Source organism: Oncorhynchus masou, chromosome 27, assembly GCF_036934945.1.
Source record: "Oncorhynchus masou masou isolate Uvic2021 chromosome 27, UVic_Omas_1.1, whole genome shotgun sequence".
NCBI classification, from domain to species: Eukaryota; Metazoa; Chordata; class Actinopteri; order Salmoniformes; family Salmonidae; genus Oncorhynchus; species Oncorhynchus masou.
In genome coordinates, this window is record NC_088238.1 from 41,559,231 (window position 1) to 41,583,164 (window position 23,934).

Here is a 23,934-nt window from a genome sequence, read left to right on the forward strand (position 1 = left end):
CTCTCAATTGATTTTTATCAATTGTTATTGATTATATGTACAACTCAACATTATTTACTTCTAGAATGTTTGTCACTCATTTTCTCTCTCTCTCGCTCGCTCTCTCGCGCTCTCACTCTCTCTCGCTCGCTCTCGATTTGATGATAGATTGTGAAACGTGGGCATGCCATGTGACTAATTCACCTGTTTTTACTGTGTGTGTGTGCGTGTGTGTGTGCATGTGTGTGTGCATGTGTGTGTGCATGTGTGTGTCTCACTCTTTACACGGCGAGGAGGTGTCACTACGTTATACAAAGATACACCCCCTTCCTTTAACTCTGCTATAGCATGCTACAGCCAAGCATGACAGCTCAGGGAAAACACATAGTTTGAGAGCGAGAGAGAGAGAGAGAAAGTAAGAGATAAGGAGGTGAGAACACGTGGAGAGAAAGAGGAGTATCGAGAAAAGTAGGGGGGAGATAAACGTCAAGACTGTAAGAAATGAAATAAAGGAAGTCTCGTCCATCCATGCCTCTAGTCCATCTCTTTGTCTTCCCCAGAATTAGGACTATTTGGTGAGTATGTTTTCCCTGTCTTTCTTCCCCCTCCACACTCCTGACTCTGGTCCTGTCAGTCAATGGGAATAGTCTGTAAAGTAAAGTTAACACTAACTAGCTATTACCGTAGCCTCGGACAACAAAAGAGATAGATTTGCACATCAGAAATAGGAATGCAAAATACATTGGTAGTCCCGGGGCCTTATATGTCCTATCAAGCAGTTCAGAATAGGAGTTGACATTTAGGATAGGTTTGACCTTTTACACTGAGTGTACAAAACAGTAAGAAAACCTGCTCTTTGCATGACAGACTGACCAGGTGAATCCAGGTGAAAGCTATGACACCTTATTGATGTCACTTATTAATTCCACTTCAATCATTGTAGATGAAGGGGAGGAAATCGCTTAGAGGATAATTTTTAAGCCTTGAGGCAATTGAGACATGAATTGTGTATGTTTGCCATTGAGGGTGAATAGGCAAGACGAAATACTTACAACATGGGCCAGCATCCCTGTGGAACGAGTCCATGCCCCGATGAATTGAGGTTGTTCTGAGGGCAAAAGGGGGTGCAACTTAATATTAGGAAGGTATTCCTAATGTTTTGTCCACTCAGTGTAAGTAAGTCTTAGTTCAAATGTTCTTGTCCGATCAAAGTAATAATTTAATTAATAAGCTGCACACAGCAAGTCAATACATGTTGAACATATTTACACTATTACCCAGTAAAAGAACACACCTTATAATCTAACACACACACATACACACACAGATACACACACACATACACACACACACACACACACACCAAGCAAACTTTCTTGAACTTTCACAGTACTTTTTCTTGTAATTCTGCTTCATTACCTAATTGTTTGCTACAATAAAAGCAAATTAATAGTTGATAAAAAAGAAAGTTGGACAAATTTAGTAAGAGTTCTCAATATGCGTCTATGGGCATACTACCTCTGTGTTCCCTATTCTAAAGTAACACCATATTGTTACTTTTAGAACATTTTTCCAGAAATGACCTCGTTGGACAGGAAGGGGCACACCTCTCCTCATAAATGCCATTCAGCCACGATGTAAACAACTAAACTTCCTTTTATAATTACACATATATGAATGTTGACTGTAAAAGATGAGATTATGAATCGCAGGAGGGCAATCCTCCCCACACTCTTGAGCGAAAGCATAAAATGTCTGCCTGATTTGTGTAGTTTGACGACATAAGTGGATTAATATCTGTCATATAGTCACCATTCAAGTCTGATGTAAACTATTCATGTAAACAATTAGTTTCGGGCAAACATTACATGGATTTGCTCAATTTGCATTATACCGTCATATGCCATACAGCCGACATTCATATATAGAAGTATAAATCAAGTCTTTGTTGCTAATTGTTTTGGTCAAATTTGGACTTGAATGCTGTATGGCATATGGTTGGGGGTGTGCCTCTTTCTATCCAATTAGGTCATTTCTGAAGAAAGAAAATCTGCAATTCTTCTGCAAGTAAAATTATGGTCACACTTTAGAATAGGGAACACATATTGACGTAGTATGCCCTTATTAGTCCCACATTGAGAACGCTTACTAAGAGTCTTTCTTGTCTAACTTGCTTTTTATCAACTATTAATACAGCGTTATTATAGTTAATCATTTGGTTAAGGATTGGCCAGTATTCCATGACTTATGTTTGAATTAGAAAACACTTAATTAACATTTACATTTACATTTAAGTCATTTAGCAGACGCTCTTATCCAGAGCGACTTACAAATTGTTGAATTCACCTTCTGACATCCAGTGGAACAGCCACTTTACAATAGTTAAGGCCTAATATATGGCTAATAAAACATTATAAAGGCCTTATAAACTACTTATCTACCTATTTATACACTTCAAATGAGTGGTTAATGTGTGTATCTTAAATTAAAGTGTTACCACGGTTCTAATCTAGACAGTTGCAAGGAAAACACATGATATATTAGATTGTGATTTGTTATGTTTTCTATGCAACCCCTTGGAGTTATTGTTGTGTTCGTTTCGACTCATTTTAGATGTCCTACGGGAGCCACCGTACCTGGGATAAACAGTGTTTTTATGCTAGCTCAAGAACTTGAGGATGTTAGAGTTGTAGCTTATAAACCTGAGGCTGATAGGAAAGAAAAAAATATTGTTCTTTTAACACGACACTGGTCTTATATTAGAACTACATTCTCAGACTATAGTCTTCTCTGGACCAAACACTAAGATATAAGATTCATCCAACATGGCACCTTATTCCCATAGCACCTTACCCAAAGTTGTGCACTACATAGGGAATAGGGTGCCATTTCGAAAGCAGGCATACTGATTTGAAACAGGCCTCGGAGGGAGGTAGAATGATTTCTCAAACAAACACTGTAGCTACAATATATTGTTTGCGTCACCACTCAAGTCTGGTCTAGCTGGTTAGGAATCAGTGTAGTGGAGAAGCCTGTCACAGTTCCTCAACATTCCTACACATGTAGAAACTCCTCCCATTGTTTCAGCAAAAGCCTCTGACAAATAAGGACACATACTTTTGGAAGTAAGAATTGCATACCTTTCGGGGGATTTTTGTCTGATGCTTTGAAATGCAATAAGGTGCATAAAAGACGTAGGCATCAAAATAAAAGTTATTACTTCAACAATTTGAAGGTAATGTAGAGTAGTAAGCATGTGTACGCACGCATGGACACACACAGGCTCACACACATTACACACGTACACACACACACACTGTAATGGAGAACTGTACATTTTATGGTCATTTAGGGTATTATCAACCGTAAAATACTCAAACGTTTTACTGCAGCATACTATCAATAATGATGCATTGTGGGAAAATGTTGTGGGTTTTGACAAACAATTGCTGTATGTTGAATGGTACTATAATACACCCCACAGAATAAGGTATTGTACCGTATCTTTGGAGCACCAAATACCTTTTGACCACTAGTGGGTGCATAGTATTATTGTTTCTGGTGCATGAATATATTTCGAGGCATGCCTTGTAAGAGGCTATATTTGTTGCACCCACAAGTGAGAATGCTGTACCACGCCGATGTGGTTACAGTTCCCCATGACTTTGTATAGGGGACAGATTTCAGTGGCAGCAAGACTTAAGCCCTATTCACACAGGACTAGTATTACTAGGGAATGTTAGTTATTTAATTAATACCCCAGAATGTCCGTTATGCCAGCACTGGCACTGCAGATGGATATTACCACTAGCACAGGACTATTAAAGGCCCAGTGCACTACTTTTGTGAGACATTTATTTTTTTACAATATTTAAAAAATATATATATATTTTTGATTCAGGTTTTTCAGGGGGTGCTGCAGCACCCTCAGAACCCCTACTTCCTACGGCTGTCCCCTCCCATGTAAAAATGACTGCCATGGGACTAAAATTACAGAAGTGGTGCTTTGGTAAAACTAATCCCATCCGAATAGGGCTTTAAACCTTAAATGGTTGAGCATTGCCCTCTCGAGTGGCTCAGTGGTCTAAGGCACTGCATCGCTGTGGTCTAAAATACGGCATCGCTGTGCCTCAAAAGATTATGGGTTCGAGTCCAGGCACTGTCCCAGTCACGACTGGGAAACCCATGGGGCGGCGTACAATTGGCCCAGCATCGTCCGGGTTTGGGGAAGGTTTGACCGGCAGAAATATCCTAGTCCCATCGCGCACTAGTGACTCCTGTGGCGGGCTGCTTGCAGTGCAAGCTGACAGAGTCGCCAGTGTTTCCTCCGACACATTGGTGCGGCTGGCTTCCCGGTTAAGTGGGCATTGTGTTAAGAAGCAGTGCAGCTTGGGTGGGTTGTGTTGTGTTTGGGAGGACGCACGGCTCTTGACCTTTGCCTCTCCCGAGTCCGTACGGGAGTTGCAGCGATGAGACAAGACTGTAACTACCAATTGGACACCATGAAAAAGGGGTAAACATTTTTAAAAAAAAAGTTTGTCATGTCCTTTTTGGTCTGTTTTGCCATGTAGTCGCTGCCAGTCTGGAAGCCTTTGTTAAGCCCTCTTGAAGTGCAAGTGATATAAAACACAGAATATATATGTACACACTCTAATGTGTAAACACTTTACCTAACAGCCAACATGCTTGAACCAATCCCTTGTAATTACTGTGAAATACAACCCCCTCCCATGAATTTCATGCATACATCCATTCCTATTGAGATGGTTTGGTATGAGTTGCACCACAGAGTGAAGGAAAATCAGCCAACAAGTGTATGTGGGAACACCAAGATTGTTGGAAAAGCATTCCAGGTGAGGCTGGTTGAGAGAAAGCCAAGAGTGTGCAAAGCTGTCAAGGCAAAGGGTGGCTAATTTCAAATATAAAATATATTTTGATGTTTAGCACTTTTTTTGGTTACTACATGATTCCATGTGTGATACTTCATAGTTGTGATGTCTTCAATATTATTCTACAATGTAAAATTAAGAAAAACCCTTGAATGAGCAGTTGTGTCCAAACTTTTGACTGGTACTGTATATATACACTACCAGTCAAAAGTTTTAGAACACCTACTCATGCAAGGGTTTTTCTTTATTTTTACTTTTTTCCACGTTTAGAATAATAGTGAAGACATCAAAACTATGAAATAACACACATGGACTCATGTAGTAACCAAAAAAGTGTTTAACGAATCAAAATATATTTTGTATTTGAGATTCTTCAAATAGCAACTCTTTGCCTTGATGACAGCTTTGCACACTCTTAAGGTATTTCAAGTTTTCAATTTGTATACATTTGCAAAAAAATATATAAAAACCTGTTTTTGCTTTGTCATTATGGGGTATTGTTTGTCAATTTGATGAGGAAAAACATGAATTTAATACATTCAAAAAAGGCTGTTGGGTAATAAAATGTGGAAAAAGTCAATGGGTTTGAATACTTTCCGAATGCACTGTACTGTAATATAAAATACTGGATTTCACTTGCCTCCGAGCTGTCTGTAAACTACTGTCAAATTCACAGTAACCCTTTAACAGTTCACACCAGCCAGTTGCTCCCCAACAAGGGAATATATTCGCCATAAGTGAATCACTCAAAGCTGTCTGTTAATTCTAAATCAATTCCACATCATTCCCATGATGTTTGATCTTCTTTATTTCTTCTCTTTGTCAGGTCATGTGTTTCACTGATTTCTCATTGGCTGCTCTGTTTACACTCTGCCTGGCTTTGTTCAACCCTGGTGTTGTACAACTGATGTGCAGTGCATTCAACATATGAGTTGCGATACAAAGATCATTGCTCCACCATTGTTCCGTGCCAGAGACTGATAGTTGTGATACAAATACATTTGACTGCATACAAATATTTATACAATCGTTGTGTGGGGAACTCGTTTTGTAGACACACAACAGCCTCGCTGTCCATTGGGTGTGTTGGCTATGTTTAATAGTGAGTGAGAAAAAAAACATGTCAATTGCTGGCTGCAATCCATTGACCTAAGCCAGTGGTTTCCAACCAGGGGTATTCGGACCCATGGGGTTGCTTGGCCTATCCACAGGGGGTACTTCAGTGGTACTCTAGGCAGAGCAAAATTCATTTGGTGGTACAGTAACTGAAAAACTTTGGGAACCACTGGCCTAAACTACACGTTTGTCTTGCAATTAGAACTGCCACAGTGTTCGTATGGATTATAGCACTGGACACTGTCCAATGCGAATAAGCGTGTGCGAGCGCGGCAAAATAAATGTACAGTACACATACATGTTATTCAATCATTGCACCCACACTATTCGCGGGCGTCAGCGAGCGGTCTATGTAGCCAGGTGCTAAAATAGAAATCGGTTCTATTTGTGACGCTCAACGCACTGCAAGTCCGGCCTCTCCCATCACCTCACTGGTTTTTAGAAACATATACCCATGCCATCTCCTCATTGGTTTTTAGGTGCATATACCCACTTGGGTGATTGAAAGATCAACTTAGGTCCACATTCCAGTAGGTTGTAGTAATGCTGTAATGTTGGTTGCCAACCGTGAATATTAAGTCCAAAATAAGAAGAATAAGCCTGAGGAATGAGGAGAAATTACGAGAAAGGAATTCAGTTTACCGTTTTATCTGTGGATTAATGAGTAGAGGACTTTGTGCATTTTCAGGTAAAATAAAGTGTGCAAGTGTGCGTCTGGTTTGGTCAGCATGTGAGCTTGTTTCAAATCGTATCAGACCTGGGTTGAAATGCTATTTGAAGTCTTTCAAGTACTTTGAGTGTTTGTTCTAGCCTGCCTGGAGTGACAGGTGCGTGGGATTTGACTATTCTATTGAATTACTAAACCAGGCAAGCTCAATCAAGCACAGATAAAGTATTTGAAATCGTAGTTGAACCTATCATCACATTTTAGTCATTTAGCAGACACTCTTCAGAGCAATTAGGGTTCAGTGCCTTTGTTAATGAAGGGCACATTGACAGATTTTTCACCTAGTCGGCTCAGCTATTCAGCAATGCTTCTTATACAAGTTCATTAAACATGCCACTGTTTTGAAATCAATAACCTTGTCCCTTGCAGGTCATCACAATGGCCCACAACCAAAGCATTCCCTTTCGCCTCCTGTCCAACTTCTCCCTCCCCCAAATCATCCCTCCATCCCTCACAAACCCCTCCTCATCCCTCTATCCGTTCTCCTCCTCGACATCCCCCTCCCTGTTCCTGTCCACCTCCATGCACATCCTGAACACCACCAACACGTCTGTTTTGGGGGGAAACCAAAGCATTGTGGGTAATACCACCTCCACGACAGTAGGGGCTCTCATCCTGTGTCTGGTCTTGCTGCTGGGCCTCCCTGGCAACCTCTTCATCATCTGGAGTATCCTGGCGCGTGCCCGCCGCCGCTCCGTCACCACCCTCCTCATCCTCAATCTAGCGGTGGCCGACGGCTCACTCATGGCGCTCACGCCCTTCTTCGTGATCTACCTGGTCAAGAAGACCTGGGTTTTTGGCAACATCATGTGCAAAGTGGGGGCTCTTTTTCTTGTTGATTGTTGATATAATGGCTCCATTCCAGGCTGACTACATTGCAGTCAGTGCTAGATATTACAAAGCCTGCATAGGTATTAAGCATATTCGCTAACCTCATCATATGATATACCAATCTGATGCCCGACTGTGCAGTCGATGGCGTGGCAAGCAACCATTGCTTGATGCAATGCAATGACTGCAATGTAGTCGGCCTGGAACGTGACCAATGTCAATAGACCAGTGACATCATTTTATGCCAAAAGACATATTTCAAAACACATTTGATACTTAACATGCAGTGAGTACTTTACTTTTTAATTGAATCCTTATCCTTTTGAAATGCTAAGAATATGTCTCTCTTTTCGTCTCCATCAGATACTCTTTTACTTGTGCCTAGCCAACATGTACGCCTCCATCCAACTGATCATGCTGATGAGCCTGCACAGGCTGGTGGCCGTGGTGTGGCCTAAGCGCGTCGCTGCACTTGCTGGACGGAAGGCGGTACTGCGCGGGGTGCTGGTGCTGTGGACCATGGTGCTGGTCGCGTCCATCCCTGCGTTGCTGTTCAGGGACGAGCGGAAGACCGTGCACCCCAACGGGAAGAGCCGGGTAGTGTGTGAGTCGTTGCACAAGCAGCAGAGTCATGTGAGTGACACTATTTACTGACTGGCTTAATCCTTTTCATTCCTGGTGGTTCTAACTTGTATGGCGCCCTATAAATATATATACAAAAAGAACACTCGTAACGATCGGAAAGAAATAACAAAGACAAATAGAAACAAATTGTAGTATATCAATACAAATAGAAAAGAGAATCAAATTATTACACTATTACCCTATAGCTAAAAAAAAAAAAAAAAAAACTAAATTGCACAAATCCTATATCTCTAAATACACAAATAGAATAACACACTTATAAAGAAGAGAACCTGATTATTACACCTTTGCACTTCAAACAAAAAACACACAAACTAAATTGCACAACTAATTGAAATGACTAATTGAATTACATTAATACCGTACAAAGTAAGAGTTGCGCTATTTGATACATTCCCCCGCTCCCCCTACCTCGGGCTTCCAGTGGGGAGACCTGAGGTCAACCTACCCCGCCCCCTCCCCATCTCGTACTTCTGAGTGGGAGACCTTCCCAGGTATTAGCCTGCCTAGCTCACAAACTAGAATTGGGGCGCCCACAGGGTGTCCCACATCATTGACCTGACGTGCAAATGAGAGATAGAAAACCAATTGCACAAATGTCACCATTCGGTGTGTGTATATGTATATATATATGTATATATATATATATATATGTGTATGTATGTATGTATGTAATGTATGTAATGTATGTAATGTATGTATGTATGTATGTATGTATGTATGTATGTATGTATGTATGTATGTATGTATTTCATCAACAATTAAAGACTTGTATGTCAGTTGAGAGAAGAAGAAAGCACTTACTTTTCATGATGGCTTTCTATCACCGTAGCATCTGTAGTCAGATCATCCATAAAAACATTGTTAGGTATGGAGTATAAACATTGCTTTTGTGTATATAGCGTCACTGACACGAAACAATCAAGCTGTCGATGAAGGTGATCTCTATGCTGATACAGGTGGTGCTCCAGTACACGTTGGAAACAGTGCTGGGATTTGTAGTTCCTTACGGGGTGATTATAGGCAGCTACATCTGCATCCTGCGGAGGATCAGGCAGACAAGGTTCACTGTTTTACTACTGTTTTACTGTCTTTAATTTATTGATCTTGATCTTAATTACCATTTTCTCGATCTTCATTTCATATTTGGCTAGAATGTATTGTTTTTCCTCATCTTTCTCACTTCATTTTATGTTTGTTTGAAATGCATTTTTTTGTAAGACTGTGCCGTATAAATAACATTTGATTTGACCAGGTTCAGGAGGAGGATTCGCAGTGAGAATCTCATCCTGGCCATCGTGGTAACCTTCGGTGTCTTCTGGTTGCCCTACCATGTCATCAACATTGTGCAGGTATTGCGTGTTTTGTGTGTGAGTTTTATAGCCAGGGCCTCACACTCCCTATTGGGGCTAAAATAATGGGTGCTGCTGTAACATGACTGTCTGTTATGATGAAATATGTTCTCATAGATTAAATATGTCCTTACAGGTTGCTGCAGCACTTTCTCCAAAGGATTCAACTCTAAAAGCAAGGTAGGCTCACTAAAAGGGCTTTCTAAATGACTGTGTCATAACATCCTCATTCCCTTTTGTGTTTGTAGTGTCATAATAACCTTTCATTCATTTTATTATCATCAAATCCCAAACTCAATTTTCATGTAAAGAAAGAACAGCCCTGTTTCTATCTAACAATTCACAACAATACACCAATCTAAAAGTAAAATAATGGAATGAAGAAATATATAAATATTAGGACGAGCAATGGCATTGACTAAAAACCTGTATAGAATACAGTTAATACATATGAGATGAGTAAAGCAGTATGTAAACATTATTAAAGTGACTAGTGTTCCATTATTAAAGTGGCCAGTGATTCCAGGTCTATGTATTTACGGCAGCAGCATCTAAGGTGCAAGGTTGAGTAGCCAGGTGGTGACCTTCAGTTAGAAGCTGTGTTTCAGTCTCTCGGTCCCAGCTTTGATGCACCTGTACTGACCTCACCTTCTGGATGATAGCGGGGTGAACAGGCCGTGGCTCTGGTGGTTGATGTCTTTGATGATCATTTTTGCCTTCCTGTGACACCGGGCGTTGTAGGTGTCCTGGAGGGCAGGCAGTGTGCCCCTGGTGATGCTTTGGACAGACAACACCCTCTGGAGAGCCTCTGGAGAGCCCTGTGGTTGCGGGAGGTGCAGTTGTGTACCAGGCAGTGAAACAGCCAGACAGGATTCTCTCAATTGTGCATCTGTAAAAGTGTCTGAGGGTCTTAGGGGCCAAGACACATTTATTCAGCCTCCTGAGGTTGAGGAGGTGCTTGTTGCACCTTCTTCACCACAATATCTGTGTGGGTGGACCATTTCAGATTGTCAGTGATGTGTACACTGAGGAACTGAAACCTTCCACCTTCTCCACTGTGGTCCCGTCGATGTGGATTGGGTCGTGCTCCCTGTTTCCTTTTGATGATTAAGTTGGAGGCTTACTTGGCCACGCAGTCATGGATGAACAAGGGAGTACTGGAGGGGGCTGAGCATGCACCATTGTGGGGCCCCTGTGTCGAGGGTCAGCGAAGTGGAGGTGTTGTTTCCTACCTTCATCACTTGGGGGCGGCCTGTCAGGAAGTCCAGGACCCAGTTGCACAGGGTGGGGTTCAGACCCAGGGCCCCGATTTTAATGATGAGCTTGGCAGGTACTATGATGTTGAAGGCTGAGCTTTAGTCAATGAACAGCATTCGGATGAAGGTATTCCTCTTGTCCAGAAGGGATCGGGTAGTGTGCAGTGTGATGGTGATTGCATTGTCTGTGGTTCTATTGGGGCGGTGAGCAAATTGAAGTGGGTCTAGGGTGTCAGGTAAGGTAGAGGTGATATGATCCTTAACTAGTCTCTCAAAACACTTCATGACAACAGGAGTTCTACGGAGCTATAGTCATTTAGTTCAGTTACCTTTGCTTTCTTGGGTACAGGAACAATGGTGGACATCTTGAAGCCTGGGATAAGGAGAGATTGAATATGTCCGTAAAAAATCCAGGCAGCTGGTCTGCGCATGCTCTGAGGACGTGGCTAGAGACGCCGTCTTGGCTGGCAGCCTTGAGAGGGTTAACACGCTTTAAATGTCTTACTCACGTTGGCCACGGAGAATGAGAGAGCACAGTCCTTGGGAGTGGGCTGCGTCGGTGGCACTGTGTTATCCTCAAAGGGAGCGAAGTTGTTTAGCTTGTCTGAGTTTTCACCCTAATCTATTGCACCTGATTCTCATAATTAGCTGGTTGATGCACTGAATTAGGTTAGTTACAACTGGGGTAGGGCTGAAAACCTACAGGAGGGTAGCTCTCCAGGAACCGGGTTAGAGAGCCCTGCTGTAGACCCAGCCACATACGTCTCATGTCTGAGCCGTTGAATTGCGACTCCACTTTGCGACTCCACATTGTCTCTGTACGGATGTTTTGCCTGTTTGATTGCCTTATGGAGGGAATAACTACACTGTTTGTATTCGACCATATTCCCAGTTACCTGGCCATGGATAAATGCGGTGGTTCATGTTTTCAGTTTTACGTGAATCCTGCCATCTATCCACGGTTTCTGGTTTGGGTAGGTCTTAATAGTCACCATGGGAACAACATCTCCTATACACTTCCTGATGAACTCAATCACATTGTCTGTGTAAACGTCAATGTTATTCTCAGCGGCTACCCGGAACGTATCCCAGAATTAGAGATAAAATGAATCACAAACCTTTGATAATCTTCATCAGATGACACTTATATGACATGTTACACAATACATTTATGTTTTGTTATATAATATGCATATTTATATCCACAAATCTCGGTTTACATTTCCGCCATGTTAAGAAATGCTTCCAAAATATCCAGAGTAATTACAGAGAGCTACATCTGATAAGAAAAATACTCATCATAAACTTTGACGAAAGATACATGTTTTACAGATAATTAAGGATACACTGGTAATTAATGCAACCGCTGTGTCAGATTTTAAAAATAATTCCGCAATAAATCGTTGTTTTGTTCCATAATGTCCATTACTAGAGTCCAATTAGCTACTTTTGCTAGCACGTTTAGTTCACATGTCCAAAAGCTGGCACTGGTCCAGGCGAACTCGAACGAAAACTTCAAAAAGTTATATTCCAGGTCGAATAAACTGGTCAAACTAAGTAGAGAATCAATCTTCAGGATATTAATATCATATATATCTAATAACGTTCCAACCGGAGCATTCGTTTTTGTCTACAGAGTAATGGAACGCAAGGCGATATAATGACTACTGTGCATAACCAGGAACTGGCATTCTGCCAGACCAGTGACTCAAATAGCTGCCATCCGGTCCCACATCACACTAGAGGCTTCATTCCACGTTCTACTGACTGTTGACATCTAGTGGAAGGCGTAGGAAGTGTGAACAGATCCATATCTTATTTGGATGTGAATAGGCGATAAGTTGAAAATCAACCAGCCCCAGAATTTCCACTTTCTGTTTATAAGTTTGCCTGCCCTATGAGTTCTGTTATTCTCACAGAAATAATTCAAACAGTTTTAGAAATTTCAGAGAGTTTTATATCCAATAGTAATAATAATATGCATATATTAGCATCTGGGACAGAGTAGGAGGCAGTTCACTATGGGCACGCAATTCATCCAAAGTGAAAATGCTGCCCCCTATCCCTAAAAGGTTGAACTCTTATGTTGTTATAGTTCCCCATCATTTTAAAATGTATAGCGGACAGATTGGAGTGGCAGAAAGTCTTAAACATTAAATTGGGGGTGTAAAACTCATTCCATGTCGGGTCTAGAGTCTGCAGGTTTTTCCTTTCAATTAAGACAACCAGGTGAGTGGAGTTCTTTACTAATTAGTGACCTTAATTCATCAATCAAGTAGCAGGGAGGAGTGACAACCTACAGACACTTGGCCCTCTGTGGAATGAGTTTGACACATGTGCCTTAAATGGTTGAGCATTTTGCCATGTCCTTTTGGTCTGTTTAACCCTGTAGTCACTGCCAGTTTGGAAGCCTTTGTTAAGGCCTCTAGAAGTGCAAGTGATATATAAAACACCATATATTCATTAATATGCTGTAATGTGTAAACACTTTACCTAGTAGCCAACCTGCTTGCACCAATCCCTTGTATTTACAGTAAAATACTGTGAAATACATACAGTTGAAGTCGGAAGTTTATATACACTTAGGTTGGAGTCATTAAAACTCATTTTTCAACCACTCCACAAATTTCTTGTTAACAAACTATAGTTTTGGCAAATCGATTAGGACATCTACTTTGTGCATGACACAAGTCATTTTTCCAACAATTGTTTACAGACTAATTATTTCACAGCAGTTTACATACAGTAAGTTGGCTGCCTTTAAACAGCTTTGAAAATTCCAGAAAATTATATCATGGCTTTAGAAGCTTCTGATTGGCTAATTGACATCATTTGTCTCAATTGGAGGCGTACTTGTGAATGTATTTCATGGCCTACCTTCAAACTCAGTTCCTCTTTGCTTGATATCATGGGAAAATCAGAAGAAATCCGAGACCTCATAAAAAAATTGTAGACCTCCACAAGTCTGGCTCATCCTTGGGAGCAATTTCCAAATGCCTGAAGGTACCACGTTCATCTGCACAAACAATAGTACCAAGTATAAACACCATGGGACCACGCAGCCGTCATACCGCTCAGGAAGGAGACGTGTTCTGTCTCCTAGAGATGAACATACTTTGGTGCGAAAAGTGTAAATCAAGCCCAGAACAACAGCAAAGGACCCTGTGAAGATGCTGAAGGAAACAGGTACAAAAGTATCTATATCCACAGTAAAACGATTCCTACATAACCTGAAAGGCCACTCAGCAAGGTAGAAGCCACTGCTCCAAAACCGCTATAAAAAAGCCAGACTACAGTTTGCAACTGCACATGGGGACAAAGATCGTACTTTTTGGAGAAATGTCCTCTGGTCTGATGAAACAAAAGTAGAACTGTTTGGCAATAATGACCATCATTATGTTTGGAGGAAAAAGGGGGAGGCCTGACAGCTGAAGAACACCATCCCAACCGTGATGCACAGGGGTGGCAGCATCATGTTGTGGGGGTGCTTTGCTGCAGGTGGGACTGGTGCACTTCACAAAATAGATAGCATCATGAGGAAAGAAAATTATGTGGATATATTGAAGCAACATCTCAAAACATCAGTCAGGAAGTTGAAGCTTGGTCGCAAATGAGTCTTCCAAATGGACAATGACCCCAAGCATACTTCCAAAGTTGTGGCAAAATGGCAATGTCAATGTATTGGAGTGGCCATCACAAAGCCCTGACCTCAATCCCATAGAACGTTCGTGGGCAGAACTGAAAAGGCGTGTGCGAGCAAGGAGGCCTACAAACCTGATTCAGTTACACCAGCTCTGTCAGGAGGAATGGGCCAAAATTCACCCAAGTTATTGTGGGAAGCTTGTGGAAGGCTACCCGAAACGTTTGACCCAAGTTAAACAATTTAAAGGCAATGCTACCAAATACTAACATACTCTTCTCTCTGCTAATGCAAGGCTAACGGTACCGATGCACCAGCAGGACCCTTAGCAGCTTCCTCTCCCAAGCCATAAGACTGCTAAATAGTTATTTTATGTAGCTATTTGGTTAACTAATTAACTATCTGCATTTACCCTTTTTGCACTAACCTTTGACTCATCACGTACACTGCTGCTACTGTTGATTATCTGTCCCTTTAATCCTAGTTATATGTACATACAGTATTGACCTCAATTACCATGTACCTTTTCAGATTGACTCGGTATTGGCACCCCATATAGCCAAGTTATCGTTAGTATCTATTTCTCCGTTTTCATTCTCTCTGCATTGTTGGAAAGTGCCCGTAAGCAATCATTTCACTGTTAGTCTACTCCTGTTGTTTAGGAAGCATGTGACTAATCAAATTTTATTTTTTATTTTTTTTAACATAATTTTGCTTGGCTGTAAGTTACTGTCAAATTCATGGCAACCCCGTTTACAGTCCTCTGTATCCCCCCCCCCCCCCCCCTGTATCTCCCTCCCTCCATTCCCCCCCCCCCCCAAGGCTTGACCCTATTTGGCAGACCAGCCGTGCGGTCACCTCAGCCCTGGCCTTCATCAGCAGCTGTGCCAACCCTGTCCTCTACACTTTTGTTGGCAAGTCCTACATCAGGCGGGACGGCTTTGCCTTCATGGCCCGCTTGTTCGAGGGCACGGCGCAGGACTCTGGGACAAGGAAGAGCCGACAGAACAGCCAGAATAGCCGCGAGAAAGACAGGGATGCAAAGGAGGTCGGACTGAAGGAAAAGGAGGGAGACCTGGAGTCGACAACCAGCTCCAATGTCATGAGTCCCGTCTGTGTGAAACCTGTTAAGAATGGCAAGCAGGGCCCGATTCCGACTTAGGAAATGATGCCTTTCTTTTGCACATCTTTCCTACACATTTCTCAGTAGTTTACCTTATGAAGGTGAGTAATGGGCGTCGCAGGAGTGGTTCCCTTACGCGCGCACTGAAGAAATGTCATTCACCTGCTGAAAACCCTCTTACTTACTGGCCAACAGATTTTCTCGTGGAGTTTTCATTCAATAGAGTTTTCAGTACATTTATTTAGCCATCCCTTTAAATATGGCGTACCTTTTAGTTTTGTTTACAGACTCGATACAATATATCGAGAGAATCGGTTCAGAATATTAGGGATCAATTAAAGAAAGCCATCTTAGTATATATGTGCATACTCATCTCAGTTTCAGCACCAAGTGGTAGATTTTAAAATACTCTGATCTTTTAGATTATTTAGGTTTAGGAAATTATTTGTGAATCCTAAAAAAAGGTTTGGAGGAAGAAAATGGGTTTGATTCATTCAGAAAATTGCCACGTTCAGATCTTTAACTCATGGTCATTTTGGATGATTAGTGAACAAATAATTATAATAGGAAGAATAGTGTGAAATAGTAGGCTATACCCTCATCTATTTCCTGCACTAACCATGGAACTGTGTGATGACACATCCAAGTATTGCACCACACGTTGTGTTCATACTGTTACGTTTGGTCTGTGCTCCTCTCCATAACAATTGAATTAGCTATGTCTTAAAAAATATATATATATATAAACTGTTACTAATGATCTTCACCAACAACCATGCCCGTGATGGCGTTTACAGAGGAAGCAAATGAAGGTTAACAAAATCATGTAATTAAATGGAACGATAATGTAGACTACACCAACTGAAGGGGAACTAACAGTAAATTGGCAGTTGAATATGTGTTGTTATTAGGCCTACTGACGATTGATGCTGATAGTGACTAATATTTAACATGAAAGAAATGGGAAACAGAGAAGGTCGGGGTATCCTATAATCAAGACATTCGAGAGTGCCCATCCCAGCAAGGTAAGGCCGTACAATTTAAATTCTGCCTAATGGCACAGCATTTCATAAACGTCGCTGTGGGAAAGTTGAAATGCTTCAGTTTTCTACCATTTGACTGGTTTCACATATGCCTCCAGCAATTATAAGATAAAATATATCTAAAACAGGTGTCATTTAAATGTAAAATTCCCTTATCCAAAGGGATTACTCATTTACCTAGCTCTTCCCAATAGCTCTTATCAAGTTATAAATTAGACAAAAATTAAGTAGATAATTTTTCCACTTTTTTCCTTATTCATGGTTTCCTCATGCTAAAGGTGTTGGAATTATTACCTTCATTTATTCGGTCTCCACCCCAAATTAATAGCAGGTGAATAGCACGCTATTCTCATGCTTAAATTCAAGGTCTGAATACGCATAGAGAGAAAAATGCATAAAAAAGCAATTACACTCCATTTACACATGCTTAACTATTGACCCGATTCCGACTTAGGAATTTATGCCTTTCGTATGCATGCTTTTCCTATGCATGTCTTTCCTATGCACTTTTCAGTATTTGGCATTCAGACTTATTTAGTCGTGTAAAGCGCTCTGCAGGAGTGGCTACCTTGCGCACTTTGAATAAATTGATTTCAGCTGCTGAAAACCCTCCCATATGCTGGGCAACAGATTTTTGGGGGGAGTTTTCATTCAATGGGGTTTTCCTATAGCTCTGGTCTCCAATTTTCATCTTTGCAAATTATGAGAGCACACAATTAGAATTCTGAATAACTGCATGGCTATTTATATCCTATTTCACTGTGCAATACAGTAACGGTCATGTTGAAAATACTTTCAGTTTGCTTCCATATGGTTGGTTTCACATAAGGAAAAGTTATTTAAAACAATTACTATGTGTATTTACAATCCCCTTCTCAAAACGGATTACTCATTTACCTAGCTCTTATAAATAGATATGATCAAGTTGTTATTACAGTGCATGGAGAAATTGTGTTATTTCTATTGGAACAAATTAAGTAGATGCTTTTTCTACTTTGAACCGGGAGGTTTGCTTGACCTTATTCATGGTTTCCTCACGTAAAGGTGGTGGAATTATTAGGGAATTAAGTCAAGGTCAGAATATGACGTATCCGTAGACACCTCCGCCTCACCTTAATTTATTCGGTCTCCACCTCGAACGAATAGCGGAAGAATAGCATACTATTCCCATGCTTAAGTTCAAGGTTAGAATACGCATAGAGAGGAAAACGCATTTAAAAAAAGGAATAAAGTTCAATTTACACACGCTTAACTCTGGTCGGAAACTGGGCCATAGTGACTGGAAGATGAATGAGTTGGATGCTATTTCAGAAGCTGTTTTGGAGGGAATGTAGTTTCCTGTAGTTCGCATGGTTGGCCACTAGATGTGCAAGTCATGTTTCCTAATGGTTCATGACTGACTTACCGACTGACTGAACCATATCTCTGTTTTTAGAGGTGGTGATTCAAGCTCAGTGGGTGGTGGAGTGAATTTAGTCAATTGTCTTTACAGTATGCTTTGTCTGACTCTCTCTCCTTCTCTCCATTTGTGTGTGTGCACGCGCATGTGATTTACTGCTGTAAGTACACTACAATACCAAATTGATAGAGTAAAAAGAGCACTGTATAATGTAAAGTGTTACCAATATTTGTATAATCGTTTACCACATTTATTTGATCAAAAGCATTAAGACATGTGTTTGTGCCAGTGCAAGAAAATTAAAAACACTTTTCTCAGAGAAGATATGGCTGCCGTTGATTGATTAGGAAACTCTTAGAGGTGAGATCGACATTCACAACAAGACAGCTATCAGAAGAGTCATGACCGACTGGCAAGCAATAGCATGCAAGACTTTCACAATCAGTCCAGTCATTTCTTTGCCTTCAGGGAATTAGTTTCTCTCCTCTTCCTCCTTTTTTCCTGGAACTATTGTCATCTCTTTATCTTGTTCTGCCTCCTCGACCTCCTTCTCCACCTCTCTTTTCCCTGGAACCATTGTCATCTCTTCAACCTCTCCCTCTGGTTTCCCACCTCCCCAGTCCTCCTTCTCTTTCTCTCTACCGCTACCATCATGCTTTGCTCTCACGCTGGGCATGACCATGTTGGTGGCTGTCCCCTCAAGCAGCTGTGCCACGCCCCCCAAACACCTGGAGGAGGAGCCATAGATTGTGAGGGAGGAGCCAGCCATGGCATAGAGCAGAGGGTTGACAGCACTGCTGAGGTAAGCTACAGCTATGACCACAGTCCTAGCTCTCAGACAGAACCCCAGCAAATCCGTGGAAGACCCGGAGAGAACAGCCCCCACCTGAAACAAGGAATCATAAGCTTCATTATGAACTTGAACTATGTATGCAGACAGTAGATTTGTGTTTTAATGCTATTTTTTTAACCCCAATTTCGATCTTGTCTCATCTCTGCAACTCCCCAACGGGCTCAGGAGGCAAAGGTCGAGTCATGATTCCTCCGAAACATGACCCGCCAAACCGTGTTTCTTAATACCCGCACCAATGTGTCAGAGAAAACACTGTTCACCTGACGACTGAGGTCGGCCTGCATGTGCCAGCCCCACCACAAGGAGTTGCTAGAGCGCGATGTGCTAACTAAAGCCCCCGCCAGCCAAACCCTCCCCTAACCCTGACGACACTGGGCCAATTGTGCGCCGCCCTATGGGACTCCCGATCACAACAGGTTGTGATACAGCCTGAGATCGAACCCGGGTCTGTAGTGACGCCTTAGACTGCTGTGCCACTCGGGAGGCCTCCAATGGTGACTTTAAAACAGTTACAGAGTTTAATGACTATGATACGATAAAACTGAGGATGGATCAACAACATTGTAGTTACTCAACAATTCTAACCTGATTGACAAAATGAAAAGGAGCCTGTAAAAAACATTCCAAAACATGCATCCTGTTTGCAACAAGGCACTAAAGTAATACAGTGAAGAACGTGGCAAAGCAATTAGCTTTTTGTCCTGAATAAAAAAAAGTGTCCTATTTGGGACAAATCCAATACGACACATTACTGAGTACCATTCTTTGCATCATGTTATGGATGTGCTTGTAATCGTTAAGGACAGGGGAGTTTTCAGCATAAAAAAAGAATTGCTGCCAAAGGTGCTTGTGCAAAGTATTGACTCCGGTGTGAATACTTATGCAGATATTTCTGTGTTTCATTTTCAATTAATTTTCTGAAAGCATTTTTTCACTTTGTCATAATGGTTTATTGTGCGTCGATGGGTTATTATTATAGTTTTTTTAAATCCATTTTGTATTCAGGCTGTAAAACAACTAAAAGTGGAATAAGTCAAGGGGTATAGATATTTTTTGAAGGCACTGTATGTACGTACTGTATATACAGTGCATTCAAAAGGTATCCATACCCCTTGACTTATTCCACATTTAGTTTTACAGCCTGAATTCAAAATGTGTTAAATAAAAAATGTTCCTCGTCAATCTACACACAATACCCCATAATGACAAAGCGAAAACCGATTTTAAAAAAATATTTTGCTAATTTATTACAAGTTTTTTTTTTTAAACATACTTTATTTACATAAGTATTCAGACCCTTTAATATATATGCCCACTTGCAGGATGTTGACCAGGTGGTACGGAGCCCACAAGAGGGCGAAAGTCACGACTATCAGTGTGATGAGGCGGTTGGTCTTCCTGTAGGAGTGGTGGTGCCAGTGGGCACGGCTGGATGCTAAGGCATGAGCGATGCGTACGTAGCAGAACGTCATGATGCTGAAGGGGACCAGGAACGCAGTAACTGTTTCTAGGGAATAGTGGAACACCTGGTGGAGAGGATAGGACGAGAAACGATTTGATTTCATTATTAAAGTGTCTTCAGGATGCCAAGCCCACATGGGGTTACATTTTAGTACGAGTTTAATTACATATTTTATCTACTTAAATTGCAGTTCTTGTCTGTTACAAATAAATGCATCAAAAACTATGTTGACAGATTGATCAATTGTTTTAGCTAGATCCACATCTATTTAGAATAAATATGTATATAGAATCTAAAAAAACTACGATATGTTTTATGGAAAACAGATGAAATAATGTGGTGTACAATACTAAATTAACAAGATGTATGAAGGAATATTCTGTCAGTAAAGTTACCTGGTGGGCGGGCCCGGGGTGATGCGTGGTACACTCCCCCTTTCGGACCTGGCGGTACACAAGCTGAGGAGTGGGCAGCACCATAGCCAGCGCCCACACCACACCCATGATAGGAAAGAGCCTCGACTTCGTCCGGACACGCTGGGACCAGAAAGGGCGTAGCACGCCGTGGAGTCGGTCGACCCCCATCAAGGTAATCAATAGGATGCTGAGGTACATGTTGATGCCACAGACATAATGCAGGAGCTTACACATTATCTCTCCAAACTCCCAGACTCTGGCCTTGAAGAGCTGGTGAATAAAGAAGGGTGCGGAGAGCAGCACGAGTGCGTCAGCGGCCGCTAGCTGGAGGATGAAGAGGGACGTGATGGAACGGCGACTCAGGCGGAAGAGTATGGTCCAAACCACTAGGAGGTTTCCGGGGAGACCCAAGGCCATAGCAACCAGGAGAAAGGAGATTCCAACAGAATAAGGGATGGAGGGGTCGAGAGCGGATGAGTCGGTAGAGAAGTAGGTAGTGGTATTCCATGCTGTGGATTCCATCCTGAGAGTCTGGAATCGAGGAAGAGAGACAGAGAGGGAGAGCGAGACAGACCGAGAGAGACGTAAAACAAGTGGGGGAGGAAATAGTTGATTTTATCATTGAGAAAGAGGAAGTTGCTTGATTCGTTGTTTAGCAACCCTGTGACACAGATTATTGTGAAATGTATTTGTGTGCAGTACATTTTGTAGTGAATTTCAATCACAGATAAAGACAGTAGGTTACTTAAGACCGACAGGAAAGGGGGATGGGTGGGCATATAACATGAAAGTCCAGCAACCAGAAGGTTACGCGATTGAATCTCAACATAGACAACTATTACATTTGAGCTAATTAGCAACTACTTTGCAAACCCTTCCCCTAACCCTTTAACCTAACCTTAACCATTTAACTACTTAGCTATCATGTTACCTGATGCTAACCTTAACCCCCAAACCTAACTATTCTGCCTTTGAGTTGCGTTCTCATGCAAAACTAGACAAATGGCTAACAACAAGTCTTCAATAAAACTCCCAAGGCGTGACTTTTCTTGAATGAATATATTAAAAACGTTTGTTGTGAAACTGCAAAACACAGAAAATAATATACTTTAGTATTCAATTCACACCGACATACTGTAGCTGTACATTTGAAGTTGCATAAATACAAAGCACCATATAGCTAATAGTTCCTCATATGGTAATTGGCTAACTCCTTTCATTACTCTAATAATGTACAACCATCTATGTAGAATAACAAAGCATATTACACTAGAAACAGTTAAGTATATTTTACAATTCGTTTGCATGACCCACGAGCAAAGTAATACAGCTAATGACATACATGAAAGGCATTGCAATATGTGTGAGTAAATTTAACCAACTAACATTGATATGTAAGCAACTCTATCAATAATAAGATTATCATCATTAGCTAAATGCTTGAATCAAACTTACAAACAAATATTTTACGAGGCTGAAGCGTGACAAGAAATAACTACACCGAAAGACCGGCACCGTAGCAGATGCGTGCAGAACAAATTCTCTACTTCCTGTTTGCGTAGTCTTTCTAAGTACCAGAAAGCTCCACTGGGGAGCGAATAACACCATGGAACACAATGAAAATACATTTGAACCATTGTAATAAAATAATCTGTTACCTTCTAACAGGATAGCAGCACACTCCCCGCCTGGTATAATGAAATTGTGCCACTATGAAATAAAACATATCAAGAAACAAATTATGTCCTTTCTATTATTATCTTTTGTCTCTAGGATGCTTCAGAATGAACAACAAAAATCTCTGAGATTGGTCTCAGAAACACCTTAGCAGCTCCTTGCTTGACAATTTTTAGTTCTACTTTCCTAACCTTTTTGTCAAAACTGGGAAAGGTTTTGACCACAAGCCCGACCGGCCAGTCATTTCTGTGTGCCTGACTGTCTCCCACTTTTACATTTGGCTTTTCTGGTGTCCATTTTCTGCGTCTCTGCAGCGTTGTCAGGTACTCCTGTCTCCACCTTTTCCAAAAGCTGTCAGCGAGACACTGGACTTGCTTCCACTGTTTTCCATGAAGGCCGTTCATGCTGAAGTATCCAGAAGGGGCTGAGGAAGTGCTGGTCTTTTGTGTCAGTAACATTGAGGGTGTGAGAATGGCAGGCATGTCAAGGTCGGTTGACACCGACACTAGGGGTCTTGCATTGATTATTGCCATAACTTCAGACATAAGAGTGCTCAAGACCTCATGTGTGAGACGAGTGGAGCCCGTCTGAAACAGAATAGCATCAAGGATACGTCTGGCAACTCCAATGAGTCTCTCCCAAGAACCACCCATATGAGACGAGTGTGGAGGATTAAATATCCAAGTACATCCCTTATCTGAGAGGTATTTAGTCAGTTCTCTGAGTCATTTGTGTCAGGCACCTATAAAGTTTGTACCTCGATCAGAGCGTAGCACTTTTGCTGGACCACGGATAGAGAAAAAAACGCCTCAGCGCGTTGATGAAGCTGGATGTAGACATGGATTCGATGAGCTCGATATGGACTGCTCTAGTCGACATACATGTAAAAGAGCACCGCCCATCGCTTGGAGTCTGCACTACCACCTCTAGTGCGACAAGTTATGACATTCCATGGTCCGAACACATCAAGTCCAACGCTGGTGAATGGTGGTTCAGATGTGAGTCTGTCTGCAGGCAAGTCAGCTATCTTTTGGTCAACAAACCTCCCTCTAACCTTGCGGCAAGTAACACACTTGTGAATGATACCAGAGACCAGACGTTTGCTCCCCATAATCCAGAAGCCTGCTGCTCGAATAGCTCCATCTGAAAAATGACGGCCCTGGTGAGCCACTTGCTCGTGATAATGTCTTACCAGCAGAGTGGTGACATGATGTGTCCGTGGGAGGATGAGAGGATGTTTTTCGTCTTGTAACATGTCTGCGGAGGATAAGCGGCCTCCCACCCTCAGCAACCCTTCCTCATCAATCACTGGGTTCAGCTTTTTCAGTGTACTTTGCTTTGGGAACTCTTTTCCTTTTTCAATGCATTTGAATTCCTCTCTGAAGGCTTCATGTTGCACACAGTGAATGATTGCTGTTTTGGCTTGTGACAACTCACTTGTACCGCATGGTTTATTACAGTCATGCCAGCCTCTGCAGCTGGTGTTGTCCGCACCTTCATGGAAGGATCTGGGAACATGAATGAGT

The 23,934-nt window shown here is 41.7% G+C and overlaps 2 protein-coding genes across 2 annotated transcripts; one reads left to right on the forward strand and one right to left on the reverse strand.

Moving 5' to 3' along the window:
• The first annotated feature begins 299 nt into the window (after window positions 1-299).
• Window positions 300-18,322, forward strand: LOC135516184 (leukotriene B4 receptor 1-like). The gene is made up of 7 exons (XM_064940283.1): window positions 300-554; window positions 7,081-7,527; window positions 7,906-8,175; window positions 9,147-9,250; window positions 9,443-9,539; window positions 9,676-9,719; window positions 15,258-18,322. The coding sequence occupies exons 2-7, from the start codon at window positions 7,090-7,092 to the stop codon at window positions 15,595-15,597; spliced, it is 1,293 nt and encodes a 430-aa protein (XP_064796355.1). The 5' UTR covers window positions 300-554; window positions 7,081-7,089; the 3' UTR covers window positions 15,598-18,322.
• Window positions 18,220-22,246, reverse strand: LOC135516183 (leukotriene B4 receptor 1-like). The gene is made up of 4 exons (XM_064940282.1): window positions 22,187-22,246; window positions 20,711-21,262; window positions 20,170-20,379; window positions 18,220-18,886 (listed from the first exon to the last, which is right to left on the reverse strand). The coding sequence occupies exons 2-4, from the start codon at window positions 21,251-21,253 to the stop codon at window positions 18,473-18,475; spliced, it is 1,167 nt and encodes a 388-aa protein (XP_064796354.1). The 5' UTR covers window positions 21,254-21,262; window positions 22,187-22,246; the 3' UTR covers window positions 18,220-18,472.
• Window positions 22,247-23,934: the final 1,688 nt, after the last annotated feature.

Bases quoted from the DNA above. Each gene is read 5' to 3' on its own strand.
- LOC135516183 (XM_064940282.1), bottom strand. From the start codon at position 21,253: ATGGAATCCACAGCATGGAATACCACTACCTACTTCTCTACCGACTCA. The intron at 20,380-20,710 runs GTAACTTTACTG...CCTCTCCACCAG, and splicing joins ACCCCGGGCCCGCCCACCAG to GTGTTCCACTATTCCCTAGA. The intron at 18,887-20,169 runs GTGGGCATATAT...TCCTTGTTTCAG, and splicing joins ACCTGGTCAACATCCTGCAA to GTGGGGGCTGTTCTCTCCGG.
- LOC135516184 (XM_064940283.1), top strand. From the start codon at position 7,090: ATGGCCCACAACCAAAGCATTCCCTTTCGCCTCCTGTCCAACTTCTCC. The intron at 7,528-7,905 runs GTGGGGGCTCTT...CGTCTCCATCAG, and splicing joins TTGGCAACATCATGTGCAAA to ATACTCTTTTACTTGTGCCT. The intron at 9,251-9,442 runs GTTCACTGTTTT...TGATTTGACCAG, and splicing joins CGGAGGATCAGGCAGACAAG to GTTCAGGAGGAGGATTCGCA.